Genomic DNA, 16,034 nt, shown 5'->3' with positions numbered 1-16,034 from the left:
GATTAAGGGTACAGTTAACTGTGATGAGCACTGAATAACATAGGAAATTGCTGAATGGTACACCTAAAACACCTTTATGATATAACACTGTCTGTTAAATACATTGGAATTGATATTTAAAACTTAAAAACAAAAAATGTTTTTATCTTTAAAATGAGGTATCTAATACTGAGAACTATCTATTATCAATAATTAGTATAAAAAGTCAAAGAGGAGGAAAAAAAGGCCTGTGAAATAGGCCTATTGGTTATTTTGATTATCCAGCTATCCAGTTTTTCTATGTCCTGGAAATGGCCAGGGCCACAAGGACATTTTCTCCAAATGACCATCAATGGCTGTGCCTGCAGAGCCTCTGGAAAGAAAATTTCAGGCAGCTCTTGTTTTTAACATAGCGTCCTAGGAAGGTTTATGATTTAAAACTAGTGTATCTTACTAGGCTCCACAGATCCCTAAAGAATTCATGCAGAAGATTCAGAGAGGCCTATGAATCTTTAAAAAATGTATGTAAAGTGGGCATGTGCATTTTTTTTTCCTCAGAAGAGAGCCCTTTGCTTGCATCAGATTTCCAAAGAAGTTAAATCTCTGACCTAAAGAACAAGATGAATATTTTGTTGTCTGCAGATCTCAACTTATTCCTATACTTGTGGAAATACATGAAGGGTGATTAATGAACTTTAAAGGGAAATATTAGTAAAAAGACTGGTACTTACTGGTTCCCCTGGCAGGCTTTTCCCTGGAGGCCCAGCCTCGCCTCTGGGACCGGGAAGCCCAGGAGGGCCTATAATCCCTCCTGGATCTCCCTGAGGAAAACAAGATTCTTATGTCATTGCTCAAGCTCATGGTGGAAGCTGTGGGGGCAGCAGTTTTCATTTCTTCAAGTTATTGTAGCCAAACTTAATTTTCTCACCCATTTACCTATTTACAGAGGGCTTCATTCATGTCAGGCACTGTTCTAGTTATCTTAGATGCATTTAGATTTTGGGGGGAGTTATGATACAACAAGTGTAGCAGTATCATGCCATATGCACGTGTATAAATATATGCACAAAAAGAGCATCTATTCAGAAAGCTCTTTAAAATGATCTTCATGTTTTCTTAAGTTCCTTTCCAGTAATGGTTCAACATTAACATGTGTCTGTGTATCCCTTGCACAATCCTGGCAGGCTTGTCCTATCCTTTTACCCGCCCCTAGTCCCCTTCTGATCCTCTGTCTCTCCCTCCCACCTAGCTACTTAATATATAAAATGAGCAAAATGGAAGCCATACCTTTTCTCCTTTAATGCCTTGCTTTCCTGGGATACCGTGTTCTCCTGGCAATCCCTAGGAAATCCATAATTAATGGGAAAGAATCATTAAATAGCTCTTATTATAAGAACATTTCTATCTGTGAGTTTTTGTCAGGAGAACAGAATTGTAACATGTAAACTATAAGGAGATGGGTTGGTTTTGGCCTGTAAAAAAAGAAAACACATTGGTGAAAATATGTGGTTTGTTGTTTCAAGTGAAGTAACCAGAGGTAATGGAAAAGAAACTAAATAAGGAAGAATTGAACCAAATGCCCCATTCATATTATTGCCAAGAAAGAATGAAAGGATGGTGGTTGGTAGCATCAGAGCACAATTTACAACAATGGAGTAAATAGGAAAATATACCCTTACTATGTGTGGCAACAGTGGCTCTTTCCCTTTTGATTCTATTCTCTTTCTTAGCTCCCATCACTATCACTTAATCTCACTGTTGGTCAACTTATGGCTTCACCTGTGCCACCATCATTTTCTTCTTTTCATGAGATCTCTTCATGAGGTACACCTATACGGGTTCATTAAGTGGCCGGGGGAAGGGTGAGCAACAAAAAGCTGAATGCTCCAAGTATGAGTAGAACAAATGCACTGAAAGACCTCTGGAGGCTCAGTCAAGAAGCACGGAAAATAGAGAAAGAGGTCATGGGGCTGTTCCCAAGATGATAGGAAAAGGAGAGATTCTAATAGTTGCACAGAAAGTGCTAGGATTGTGGCCACATAGAGATCAGTTTCCAAGAAGTTTTGGCCAAGCATTTCTGTTGTTTTGCTCAAGTGAGGACTGATGGTGAATCTTAGCTCCCAAGTTGTCAGAAGGGCAGGCTAGGAAGGTTGTTCAAGGAACAAAAGGCTTAGTGGGGGAATGGATAGAAAAGTGCATTTAAAGGATGAGAGAGAGAGAAAGATAGACACAGAGAGAGAGAGAGAGAGAGAGAGAGAGAGAGAGAGAGGATAGTGAGACCACTAGAATTAGGTTCTAATGCAACCGGAGGACCATTTTCCAATGGCATTATAGAAATATTTTCTGCTAAAAGACTTGCTCTTTTCGGAGGCTCTTGCAATAAAACAATAACAGAAGCTTTGGAAGTGCCTTTTTTGGATGGGGGAAATGAGCCAAAGCCATGTAAAATGAAAATGCTTGCTTTCTCTCTTGGTTTTCCTTATTTCGTTTGATGTTTCCAGCCTCCGCTATTGTTGGTACACCTTTGACAAGCATGTCCAAAATGATGACTTAGTTAACTTGACTTCCAAAGACTGATTTATTAGGCTAATGATATTCAAAGGACCTCATATGAATATATGAAGGTGTTAGCAACCTTCCTAATAACTCCTGACATTGGGTTTGATATGTTTCGGTAGTAGATGTGACCCATGTCTTTGGAAAAGGTCGTATAACTCAGTCACTAAAACATTAAAACATGCTGACATTCTTTAAGACATAGATTTAATTTCCACATATTAAAGACACCTGTATATACTATACATACAATATCTCCTGGTGGTCCTCTGGGTCCCATAGAGCCTGCAGGTCCTTGCTGACCCTAAAAAAGAAGGTGATATGCAGTTCAACTTTGTTAAAAAACATAGATTGCACCTGAATATATATAAAACATGGTATGAACTTTGTTGGTAGAAAAACTGGCTTTCTACTATCCTACCTACTCTGAATAATTCTCAAATATGCTTTGGGCTGACAAAGATAGTTTGAAGATGTTCTCATTTAAATGGGTCTTTTCCCACCAGCAAGTGAGGCCAGGATAACCTCCTTCACCATTGGTAAGAGCACATCACATAAATCTCTCCTGCACCTCCCAACAGCTGGTCTTTCTTGGGACACTCCTGTGGAATCCCACATGGGGAACTCAAGCATCTCAGGGCTGCATAATTTTGGCTTAGAAATTGAATCTTGAGTCCTGTTCACTTTACGGAGATAGTACAGGGTCACAGGTTTCACTCACATTATTTACTTGTAAAGGGTTTAGGGATGCTATTGTGAATATGCTCTGAAAAAGAGTTTAAAAATCTTACTGTGAATCAAAGAACACAATTACTGTGTGCGTAATAAATGCAGTCAATGGGGGCAAAATCACCATGGAAACATAATAAAGTCTATGAGAACGTTGTGAAAAAAATGAGTGGTACACCAAAGCACTTGGTTTTCTACAGAAATGGCAGTAACTCCAATATTATTTCCTCTTTAACTCAGTTATTTCTTATATACCTTTAGTCCTGGGCTTCCTATTAAACCGGGGGCACCAGGATCTCCAGGTTCGCCCTAAACATATGATGGGAAGGAAAGTGAAATGGTTAATGTAATCTTCACAATCTCCTTAGGCCGGAGATGCCATAAAGAAGGTGATGAGATTACCTTGATTCCCTGTGATCCCATTATCCCAGGTTCGCCCTGTAAAAAAAAATACCATTGATGTAAACTTAAATTCAGATGGGGATGAGCATCTCTAATGCCTGAATTATTCTGCATTTCTACTAATTAATATAGAATAAAGGGGGAGATTATGGACAGCGTGATGAAGTCAAGGAGAGGTCACTCTAAAACATGATTTAAAATACTTATTGCTATCAAGTAAACAACAACGCCTATTTTCTTTCTTCTTTATAAGAGTTTTCTCCCCAGTACCCTTTCTGACTCTACAATCATATCTCATTAGCAATAACTGCATTCTCCACTTAGGTGACTTTTTATGATTTGCCACCAGCTCATCTTATATCTCAGAGAATTAAAATCTCAGCTGAAGGAGGAAAAGGAAGAGTAGAATTTAAGTTGATATGTCATTGCAATTCTAGTAATGGGTATAGGTACTTAGTGAAAAAAAACACAAAAGAGGACAATATTGGCTGTAATGATTTTGCTTTTCTTATTTCCATGACTTATTACTGATCCTTTTGATATAATCACCCTATTTGATAAATTTAATTTGTATCATTAACAGAATTTTTGAAAAAAATGTATCTTATATTTTAATTTTGTATTTTAGATGTCTTAAGTGTTATCTTTCAAAACATTCATGTCCCATTACAAATAGCAATGGTTAAAGAAAACATACACTACCTAAGCCAAATGGTAAAGTGTCAACAAATGATAAAACTTAACAAGGTTTAAAATTTCTCACTTATCAAAATAAGAGTCAATTCACAGAGGAAAAAGTAAAATGCTCAGAGAGCTTTATTTTATCAAATCTATTAGATTTCACGATAAACATACCAGAAATCAGAGAAATCGATGAAGTTGAAAACCCAAGATAGTGATAAAACATCTACTTACTCTATCTCCCTTTTCACCTTTTGTAAAAGGTTCCCCCTAGGAAAATGGGTAGAGAACAGAATCAATTATAAACACTTTTGGAAATAAACTCTCTGAAACTGGATATGGATGAATCCTGCAGACCAAACTCAGACCTCTGTTGCAGTAAAAGCCCCTAAGATGACTCCAAACGTCACACAGTCTGCTTGCACAGTTTAAAGGGAGCATATGAAAATTAATTTAAAAACTCTTTCATATTCCCAAGTGAACAGTAAGTTAATCATTCCAATACTATTTTGAGAATCCTGAGTGGAACAAATTGGAATGCTGCCCAAGGCCAAAGTTCTCTTTTGCATGGTTCACATAGAAGCTGATCACATTCTCTCTCTCTCTCCCTCTCTTCCTCTTTTTCTCTCCCTCTCCCTCTCTTCTCCCTAGCCCCTCTCTTGCACGCGCGTGCACACACACACACACACACACACACACACACACACACACACACACTGAGGCTTTCTCTCACTAGCTTCTGTTCCTGCAGTTACATGTATGCAATTTCATGTACTCTTCACAACAGTGCTGTGAGCAAGATATGGTCCCATCTCAAGCATGAGGAAAGAGACGCAGAAAGGTTCTGCATAACTGAGTTATTTCCCCTAAAATAGCACTCACGCACTTTATGTCTCCTTGTTTATCTTGCCTATAAACTCTGCAGATGTCGGAATTTAATTGATCTAGACTATCACAGTATCTCTGATGTACTCTGTTGGTACCCAGTAAAAGTTTATTAAATCAGAGAATTTAAAGTTATGCAAATATAACAGTAATAGCTGATGCTCATTAAATCCTCATAATGTATCAAACAATGATCTAATCACTGTTCTAGTTAGTTCTTGTGTGTCACTGGGGTAGGTACCATTAGTATACCCATTTACAGATAAGGAAATGAGGCACAGAGAAGTTAAGTAATTTCTCCAAGGTTATATAGCCAGTGAGAGGTCATTCAATATTTAAACCTAGACAACCTGACTTTAATCCCAAGCTTTGGTTGCTCAGTCTGATTTGACTTGTAATTTGGTGCACTTATTATTTAAAGAGAGTGATTTGACAATAAGATGGAAACCATACATTAAAATTTTTTCTTTTGCATATGAAAGTCAAGAGAAAATGTGAGAACAATGTGAGTCCCTCTTAGGGACTGCTGGTCTCCCAATCACTAATGGGAGATAAGTGGCTAGTAAATAAACCTCTGTGGTTTACACCTCATGTCCTATGTGCTAGGGACTAGAGGGCTCCCCTTCTTCTCTCCCATCTTTCCCAGCTCCCTTGCAGTTACCTGGGGCATGCAGCTAGTATTGGCAATGTAATGTGAGTAATGTAACACGTGTTACTTGCAGGCTGAGGTAAGGAGAGCCCATTCATGATGTTCTGGTCCCACTTTCCCTGCAGTGGTGAAGCAGTGACTGAGAAGGTTGTGTACACCATGGCTGAGTTACGTGGTGGTAATCAGCCTGGTACCTGAGTGCAGTGAGTGTCACTCCTCCACTCCTCCCAACCCAACCATGCTGGGCGTGCAGCGTGAGCAAGAGATCATCTTTCTTGCACTAAGCCACAGAGATTTCATGGGTAATATGTTACCTAGCATAACTAGCCTACCCTGTTATGCCCCATATCTAGCCAACATGATTAAATCTTTTACTGGTTGGTGCGCCTGAGTGGCTCAGGAGATTAAACTTGGATCCAACTCTTGATTTCAGCTCAGGTGATGATTTCACAGTTCATGAGTTCAAGCCCCACATCAGGCTCTGTGCTGCCTGCTTGGAATTCTCTCTCTCCCTCTCTCTGCCCCTCCCCTGCTCATGCTCTCTCTCTCAAAATAAATAAGTAAAGCTTAAAATTTTTAAAAAATCTCTTATTTTTGGTTAATTGCTATACATTAAATCAGAGCTTTATTTATATTCTTGTCTTTCAGCCTTAATTAAAAAATTCTATTTGATTTTTAAGAGATAATGTTATTTAGAGATGAGCAATGGGCCACATTGCTTATAAACTGCTTATTTTTGCTTATATCACATTGCTTATATCATGCTTATTTAGAGCCACTAAGAAGCCATACTTATTAAAGTAACAGGTTAAAAAAAAATAAATAAAACCAGGAGACTGGTTGTATCAAGACTTGATGTGTAGTCCTAGCTCCAGTGGCCACCATCTGGGCCAAGTAACTTGCCTTTTAGAACCTCTCTTTATCTGTAAAATCATGAAGTTTAACCAGATGCTCTCTTAAGTATATTTTAGCTCTGATATGTTACACAAAGTCATATTCTAAATGTTCAGTAGCAGAGGGGAAACTGCCATTCAGGATAAATGGTTCAGAACTCAAATCTGGATGAAAACCATTCCCTTTTTTTGGCCTTCTGGTGATTTTGCTAAGTCAAGTACAGATTCTGTTCTGGAAGAGAAAGTGTGAGAGGGTTGCTTGGGTGACTCAGTCAGTTAAGTGCCTGACTTCAGCGCAGGTCATGATCTTGTGGGTTGTGGGTTCGAGCCCCACATCAGGCTCTGTGCTGACAGCTCTGAGCCTGGAGCCTGCTTCAGATTCTGTGTCTCCCTCTCTCTCTCTGCCCCTCCCCAGTTTGTGCTTTGTTTCTCTGTCTCTCTAAAAAATAAATAAACATTAAAAAAAAAAGAAAGTGTGAGACCACAGAGAGCTAAACTACTCTGCACAGCACTGCAAAAATGTTTCTTTGTGTGGGCGGCAAAGAGGAAGGCAGGCAAGATGTTAAAGTAATTCCCCTCATCTGTGATTTCACTTTCCATGATTTGTTACAGTCAACTGCAGTCTGGAAGCAGATGATCCCCCTTCTGAGGAGTCATCATGTCAATAATAGCCTGACGCTATGTCACACCTACGTCATTCACCTCACTTCATCTCTTCATGTGGGCACTGATCATCTCACTTCATCACCAGAAGGGCGAATGCAGTGCAAGATATTCTGAGAGAGAGCACATTCATATAATTTATCACAGTATATTGTTATAATTGTCCTGTTTTATTATTATTGTTGAGGATCTCTTTATGTGCCTAATTTATAAATTAAACTTCATCATAGGTATGTGTGTATATTAAAAAACAGTGTATACAGTTGACTCTAAACAACACAGGTTTGAACTGCGTGGGTTTAATTATATGCAGATTTTTTTATAGTACAGTAATGTAAAATGCATTTTCTCTTATGGTTCTTTTAACATTTTCTTTTCTCTAGCTTTCTTATTCTAAAGAATACAGTGTAATACATATAACATACAAAATATGTGTTAATCAGTTGTTCATCTTATTGGTCAGGCTTCTGGTCAACAGTAGGCTATGGTAAGTTTAGTAGTAGTTTAGGCTATAGGAAGTAAGTTTTGGGGTTCAAGAGCTATATGTGGACTTTCGACTATGCTGGGAGTTAGTGCCCCTAACCCCCGTGTTGCTTAGGGTCAGCTGTATAGGGTTTGGTACTACTGGTGGTTTTAGGCATCTACTGGAGGTCTTCGAAACTATCCCCCTTGAAAAGGTGGGACTACTAAGGGACATGGACTAATTAAGAGATTAAGAGGGAACTAGCAAAGAGAAAAGTTAAAAGCAAAAGAAGTATTTTTATTCTGTGTAAAGCAGATAGGGCTACCGATAATCTCAGTGGGGTGGGTGGGCTACCCCCAAATGGCTGTGGTGGGAGAGACCGCCAGAGCTGAATCTCCTACAAACTGTTAAGTCCTCCCACACTTGCTACTCAGAGCATAATCCAAGGGCCAACAGCTTGAGAATCACCTGGGAGCTAATGAGAAATGCAGCCTCTCAGGCCCCCACCCGGACCCACTGAATTAGACCCTGTATTTCAAAAGATCCCCAGGGGATTCGAATGCACTTTCCATTTGAGAAACACTGCTCTTAACCCACTTCAAGTTCCTTTTTTCTGGCCTTCCTGTTTTTCCAGTAGAATTTTTGCAAATCTGAAATCCAGGTCTGCCATATATCACCTCATAGTTTAAGAGATGAGAGTCAGTGTCCAAGCTTGGAGGGGAGACAAGGCAGACCTAGAGAAGCAGTAAGAATGCTAAGAGTTGCCAACAAGTGTGCAATCTCAGGAATAGTTAAGCAGATGGAGGGGAGCAATCACCAGGCTGGGTTTGTGAAACGTGAGGTTCTTAGACATTCTTGGAAATAGGAAGCTGGGAAACACCGTAGAGACTGTCAGTTGCTACAATCGAATATAGAAGCTTGGACTAGACACTAAGGTCAAGCATGACCCCTCCAGGGAGGACAACTTGAGGTGCTTGGGTCACAGCACTTACTCTAAAGCTGCCTGAAAGATTACTGTCATAGCCAAAGATGCCTAAATTTTCAAGTATAAGCACAGGGAAAGTTTGGTTTTGTAATATTAAATACTTTAATATTTATACTGTTTCTTTTTAGCATGCAGGCACTTAGTGACCTCTGCAGTCACTATCCCTGGTAAACTTGTATCCTTTGGTCACAGTGGCAAGGTAACAGGGAAAAGTGATTTTTAAAAAGCATTACACTTTTTCCCCTGTTTTTTACTGTTTGTTTAATTAAGTAATTAATTAATTCTTTAAATTTACATCCAAGTTAGTTAGCATAAAGTGCAACAATGATTTCAGGAGTAGATTCCAGTGATTCATTCCCTACGTGTAACACCCAGTGCTCAAAAAATTTTATATATATTATACTTTTTGATAAAGATAAAACATTTAAGTCTGACTCTTGCTGATTCTTACAGATTGCTGTGGGTTTTTGTTTTTTCAGTAAGATTTTTTTTTAAAGTGAATTCTGAACTAAGATTCATGTAATCTCTTTAGGTAGTCCTGTTTGAGTATAAACGATAATTTAGGTTTTCTCCCCTTCCACAAGAATTCAGTTTTGAAAGAAAGTGGTCTCAGTAATATTGAAAAGTGGCTTGAAAGCCACTTTGATTTTATAAAAACCAAGGAAAAAAAATAACTTCAGAAAGTATACTGAGAGAAGATAGATACAAGTTTTTAACTTTTTTGATATATTAGCCCCAGTTTTTTTTATATATTGACTTTATTATTTATTATAGCTATAATATTTAGTTACAGCAGGGAAGTTTAGTAATTTTTAAACCCTGTATTCTAGAATCAGTCTACCTAAGGGTGAATTATAGCTCTAACACACTAGCTGCAAGTTATTTAACCTCTCTGGCTTCAGTTTCCTCATATAAAGACTAGAGGTGATAATATCCTACCTATCTCATTAAAAAAAAAGAAGAAGATTAAATGACTTAATGCCTCACATAGAGCATTTGCTCAAATATCTGATCACTGTTGTTTGCCAAGGCAGGGGCAAACAAGGTTCATGGAATTAGGGCTGATTAGGAAATATACTTTTCATTTTGTTTTTTTGAATATTCTTCCTTTGTCCTTAAAGTGTTAATACTTACAGATTCTCCTTTTTGACCTTTAGGGCCAATGGACCCTGGAAATCCTGGTTGTCCAGTTTCACCCTATTGAGAAAAAGGAGAGGGGTGACATGAGGTCAGATGAGGACTGTAGTGACTCTCAGATTCAAGAGTGACTGTGCTCCTTTCGGCCATGGAATTTACCCATTATCGTCCAAGAGACAATGAGGAGTTCTGAATGTAGTTATACTATCATGTATTTGTCAGCACTTCACAATGCCTTTAGCTTTTTCAGAAATCCGTAATTTTCATTATGATACTTAAAATTAAGGCGAAACAAATTATTTTTCAAGGAAGATGTTCAGAGAAGAAAAAATATATAATTTTGTCCTGTTTTACCAAAAAAGTTGTTTTGTGTGTGATCTTAAAGACATCAGATTGTTTAACTGACAATAATCCAAGATCATTTTTATCTCAGACACTTCTTTCTTTTTTTAGGTGGAGGGAGGTGGAGGAGTGGGGAGCCATGGGGAGAAAAGGGAGCTGCTCAGCTGTTTCCAGCATTGATATAATCACTTAAATGACTGGCTGTGGACAAAGAAGGCATTCTTGTCCATGTGGTAATAGCAGCTTAGGAATGTGTAAGATGTTCTGGTCAGAGAACTTGAAGAGGGGTTTGTATGTCACATATAAAAAAGTATTTTGAAAAAATACAATTTCAAAATAATACTGTGGGAAGGAAACGGATCCTAATCAGACTTTGGACGATCCCAGCATTGTGCTTCCTTTTAGCATCAAATCTAGCCACTGGAAGTATGTTTGGTTGTTTTTTTTCCAACCTCAAAAGCATATTTTACAAAATGATGTTCACCATTGCATTTCTGGGCATATACCTTCTTCACCTGTCTCATACATTTTTTATTTAAAAAAATAAATATAGAAAATAAAGTCAAATATGTCAAACCTCTGTGTAGTAGGTACCCCAAATGAAGGTAATACAAAAATTTGCAATCTAAGAAGAAATTTCCTATATTTCCCCCTCTACTTCTGTCCCAGAGGAAGCCACTCTTTTGAATGTAGTGTTTATATTTTCAGTCTGTTTTTTTCACTTTTACTGCATATATATATAATCATAAGTAATATATTATTTTGGATATTTAAAACAAATTCCACAAATGGCTTTATTTTGTATATGATATCCTATAACTTTCTTTTTACCACTCAAGGTTGTGTTTAATATCCATTCCTATTATACCTATAGATCTAGTTCACTCACTGTAACCACTGGACAGCTTTCTATAATGTTTTTATCTACCAGGTTTTATCCACGCCCCATTGATGGGCATTCGGGTTGTCTCTAGCTTTTATTTATTATAAACAAGGCTGTAGTGCACATCTCTATGTATTCCCCTTTCTGTGGATATGTTTATTTGTTTATTTTGAAGCCTCAAAAAACAGTCTACCTAAAGTACTTCAAATAAAAATTTACTACATTCCCCAAAATGTTGGCTCATTTCCACATTTCTATCTAAATCTATATCTTGTGACTTTACACTGAAGGAAGATGGAGTGAGTGTGTCATGTGCAATTGATAGAAAAGATCACATTTTTCAACAGATTCTTCTAGATTTGTGGAATATATTTTGTAAAATTAATCTTGATTTTATTAATATAAGTATTTTTCCTTCTAGGACCTAAACATTTAATGTACCATCATTAGTCTTATACTTACCACACTGTAGCAGAAGCTATTTTTTTTCTAGATATAATAAATTCTATTATATCTTCTATCCAAAATAAGAAGAGGGAGAAATTGGTGGATATATTTAAAAAGCCAACTGCTGTTGGTTGTAAAGAGTAAATAAACAACTGGCTTTGTCTGATCATTTGGGTGTACAGAGTGACCATCCTGTTACTCATCTGGTGAGTGTTAAAATCCCCAGGGCATAGGAGTGAAGGGAAAATATGCTTTGTAGTTAGACCAATCAGCAAAATATAAAAGTAGAAATCAGGGAAGTGGTCTAGAAATTACTATTAAAATCGCATCTGCCTGATACCAAAGGGGAAGAAGAGGGGATTGTACAAGGAAGAAGAGTAATTATATTCAGAGCTGCTATGCATTTGAACCCACGTAAATAAGTCTCCACTGAAATGTAGAGGAAGGACCCGATAGAGGCACTGGTCCATGTCCCTGAGTGATACCTGGTCAGGCTGGACTTAGAGGAAATCTATTCCTCTTAGGGACCTATTCCCTCATATAAAATCCTGCAAAAAAAAAAAAAAAAGCATTTCATACCTGAATCTTAGACACATGAGGAGTTGTTTTTCATATTTAAAATGAATGTTCAGTGATGTATCACTGTAGGTAGGAGTTAAAGACAAGAGATGAATTTACTATGCTTCAGGAAAGGCTGTCCTCTAATTTGACACTTTCAATGCTATTTGAAAGGCCCGGTGCTACTGAGGCTCAGTTTTCCCCCCTGACAGTTGGCCCCAAAAGATACCTCCTAATTTCGTAGTAGTCCTTAGATGTGCTGCTACCTTTTTCCACTGTCTATATAAAGAAGTAGTTCTCCTCAACCAATTTGTAAACACATTACTCCTTCACCACATTCTGCCAGTCTCAGGAGAGCTGTAGAGCAGGTATCATCATTTCAACACTGGTCTTCTGGTTACAGGCTGCCATGGTCTCTACTGCCAGTTACTAATAGCCACTAGTGTCTGTTGGTGTTTCTCTCTGTATTTTAGTGTTCTTGATACAAGACGTGGCTGCTAAGCCAGGAGTGATCTGTGTGTAGATTCTGCTGCTGTTTGTGTGTGTCCTGGTGCTTCATTGTGATTTGGGGTTCAAATGGTAGCCTGCTTTTGTGATTCTATTTTGCATTGAAAAGTGACATATTCTAAGCAATAACAAATTGCTTAAGTGTTGAAATTGTACTTCTGACTAAATCTTTTGTTCAACAATATAAATAGGGTCCTTTCTCTGGCAAAAATATGGTGGGAGGCACAAAGATGAATAAGACCAGGTGTTAAGGATGGCAACAACTATGAATACCAAAGAGAGAAAAATGAGACTTCATGAGAAGAAAGTCTGGAGCAGATGAATGGAACAAATGGAAAGGAACAAATCTTTAGTGGAAGCTTAATATGTATCAGGTATTGTGTTTTTGGGTAAGCTCATCTCATCTCATTTGATTTCAATCCTGCCATCAATTCTTTGTGTAGTCACAATTATGCCCATTTTATAGACGAGGAAACTGAGGCTCAGAGAAATGAGGTGATTTTCCCAAGTAGTTAGTTAATAGCAAAATAAATTTTGACCCCAGAGCCCATGTTCTTTCCACCACTCAGTGGTTCTCACTCACAACTGCCTGTTAGAATCATCTGAAGCACTTTTAAACACATTCCCTCAGGATTATTTACATGGGTTCAAATATATAGACTCGATGCCAGGTCAACCATAGGAATGGGTTCCACAGCAAATCAGGGTCTCTGGGTGTGAGGCCTGAGCAGTAGTATTTTCTAAGAGCTCTCCATGTGATCTCAATGTGCAGCCAGGGTTCAGAACTACGAAGGTAGGTGCAAGCAAAGATATGTGAGGGCAGCTTGAAGGAGGTTGAAACTCTCATTATGGTGATCCATGAACAGCATCGTAATTAAAAAAAAATGAATGTATTAATTCAGAACAGATACTAACCACTTAGTACCTATAGGTAGAGGTAGAGGTAACCTCACTCCTCTAGCAAGTGCTATGCTTGTCTTTCAGTTTCCTTTATGTATTATTTATTGGCAGAGTCTTTCTCCTGTTCATTAGAATTCTTACAAATCATTTCATATGTATATTTATATCAGGTACTGCAGCAAGCTCCCTGTAGACTCTTCTCGGTTATTTCTCTGGGTAGGAGGAGGGAACAGTAATGCTACTGGCTTTTTCTAATTCCACTTAAGATTCTGAAGCAACTAGAAAAGATTTCGAGCAATAGAAAAGGTCCTGAGAGTTTGAAATACACCTGTTTTACAGAATCAAATTTCTCATCATTGAGGTCTTAAGAATTCCAAAGTAACATATGTTTCCTAATGAACACAGCAAAACAGAGGCCAGCTGTTTTGTTTCAATAAATGAATCATCATTTAAATACTTTAAAAGTGCCACAGCACTCTTCTTTGCTCAGCTGTCCCATGTGACAAGCTTTGTGGCTTTCTTTCCTTCCCCCATTAGCCTACATGTGTGCAGTAGTAATTGCTTAAAATGTAATGTGTCTGTCAGAGTGCTGTAGGAATTCTGTAAGCTATTTGGTTACAGAAAATAATGTTAATATACTAGCCATACAATCCTCGACACATAAATGCCTTATTATTGCTGTATAATCAATACTTTCTGGATGTCTTTTTAAGAATGTCAAGGTTTTACTTATTTATTTTTTTTTGCAAAAAAAATTCATTTTCAATGGTCAATCTCAAAGAAGTTCCTACTTTGTGTTGAGACCATCTTTTAACAATATTTTCTGGTGATAGATGTATGATCTTTTGAATAGATTGGTTGCACTGATTTATAAGGCACAGAAGTCCTATTTTCTTGAATTCATGTCGAAATATCCTGCCCTCAATCAAGAGAATTTTTACTGGGTGAATGAATGAAAGTAGCACTCACAGGCCACATTCCCTCAGAGTATTTTCAGACCTACTCATCTCTGTCTGTAGATTTAATGTGCATTGTTTTTTCCTGACAGTGGCACATTCACACTGAATCCAAGGTCATCACAATTTCAGAATCAAACCAGAGCGAAACATCTTTCTGAGTGGGCAAGTCAATCTGTCATCTTCACGGCTCACATAATTAAACCACTGACTGATGATGAGGAAAATGCAATGGAAATTTATCAGCATTTTAATTTTAAAACTCTTTTGAAATCATAATGATTGTATTCTGAAAAACCCCACCAAAAAAAGGCCCCCACGATGGCTTATGCTTAGGTATTTAAGGTGACCCAAAAATTGGGAGCCTGAGCATTTTGCTAAAGGGGTCTATGAATCAAAGCTTGTGCCCCAATTTCATTTACCTTGTTGCAGCTATCTCCCCTCGATGTGTTCATTTCCTCATAGCCGACTGCTAGTCAGCAATCTTCACTGAGGAGCAGACCTTGAGGGCCTAATCCCGCTGTCTGGTCAGGAGGCAAGGAGGCTTATACCCCCTTCAGCCCAGCCTACCCAGGAGCGGAACCCCGTGTGGCTGCGGGATTGCCCCTGACCTGTGAATGTATCCGTAGGTGTAAAACCCCGGATGTTTTGTTCACTTTGGCAAGTCTGATTACCTTCTCTCCTTTTGGGCCACCAGCTCCATATTCACCAAGGTTTCCCTAGGTAAACATAAGACAAAGATAAATACAAAAACAGTCCATTTATTTTTAATACATTCAGCCCCTTCCTTAAAAATATAGTCAGATAATAGTGCTGTAACAGCTTTTTATGAATATCATGTCAACCATTTCTGCCTCTCTTGCCTTCTGTGAAATATTCCTGGAAAACTCCAACTTTGGAGATACTATAAATACCACACCTCTAAGGGTAAATTGTCGATACTCCAAATGAATGCCTGGCAACTTCACTTGGTCACCAATAACTGCACTGACATGACTTTGTAACATTGTTAATGATATCTTTATTGGACATTCCATTAATTAACCTCTTGGCTGCACTTGCCCCTCTCTTGACTTGTATCTCACTTTCCTAGTATCTTCCTATTTCTCTGACCTGTCCTCTTCTTCCCTCACCTAACAGGTAAAGGTTAGATCCTCAGGATTCTGTCCAGACCCTTTTCTCTTGTGACTCAGTATTTTCTCCTGGGCATCCTTCTTTGCTCCTATGGTTTGGTATCATCTATACAAAGGTGGACAGTTTTATTTTTATTTTATTTTATTTTATTTTTTTTACTTTATAAAGTTTCATATTTTTTTAACATATGCAATTATTTTCCATCCTTTACAATACAGTAGTTGCAATGACACTCAAAACAGAAAAGCAAAGTAAAAAAATCAATACACCAACTTCTGTTTCATG

At 38.0% G+C, this 16,034-nt stretch overlaps 1 protein-coding gene across 1 annotated transcript in view; it reads right to left on the bottom strand.

The window, feature by feature from the left end:
• The window catches only part of COL19A1 (collagen type XIX alpha 1 chain), a 309,028-nt gene that overhangs the window by 54,354 nt on the left and 238,640 nt on the right, over positions 1-16,034 (bottom strand). The window contains exons 18-25 of the mRNA XM_029943181.1: positions 15,290-15,334; positions 10,020-10,082; positions 4,582-4,617; positions 3,667-3,702; positions 3,520-3,573; positions 2,786-2,839; positions 1,267-1,320; positions 711-800 (exon numbers count right to left, since the gene is read on the bottom strand). Coding sequence (XP_029799041.1) covers positions 711-800; positions 1,267-1,320; positions 2,786-2,839; positions 3,520-3,573; positions 3,667-3,702; positions 4,582-4,617; positions 10,020-10,082; positions 15,290-15,334 — 432 coding nt within the window. The remainder of the gene's footprint in view (positions 1-710; positions 801-1,266; positions 1,321-2,785; positions 2,840-3,519; positions 3,574-3,666; positions 3,703-4,581; positions 4,618-10,019; positions 10,083-15,289; positions 15,335-16,034) is intronic.

This window comes from Suricata suricatta, chromosome 7 (assembly GCF_006229205.1).
Source record: "Suricata suricatta isolate VVHF042 chromosome 7, meerkat_22Aug2017_6uvM2_HiC, whole genome shotgun sequence".
In the NCBI taxonomy this organism is placed as follows: domain Eukaryota; kingdom Metazoa; phylum Chordata; class Mammalia; order Carnivora; family Herpestidae; genus Suricata; species Suricata suricatta.
This window is presented reverse-complemented; position numbering and strand designations above follow the sequence as displayed.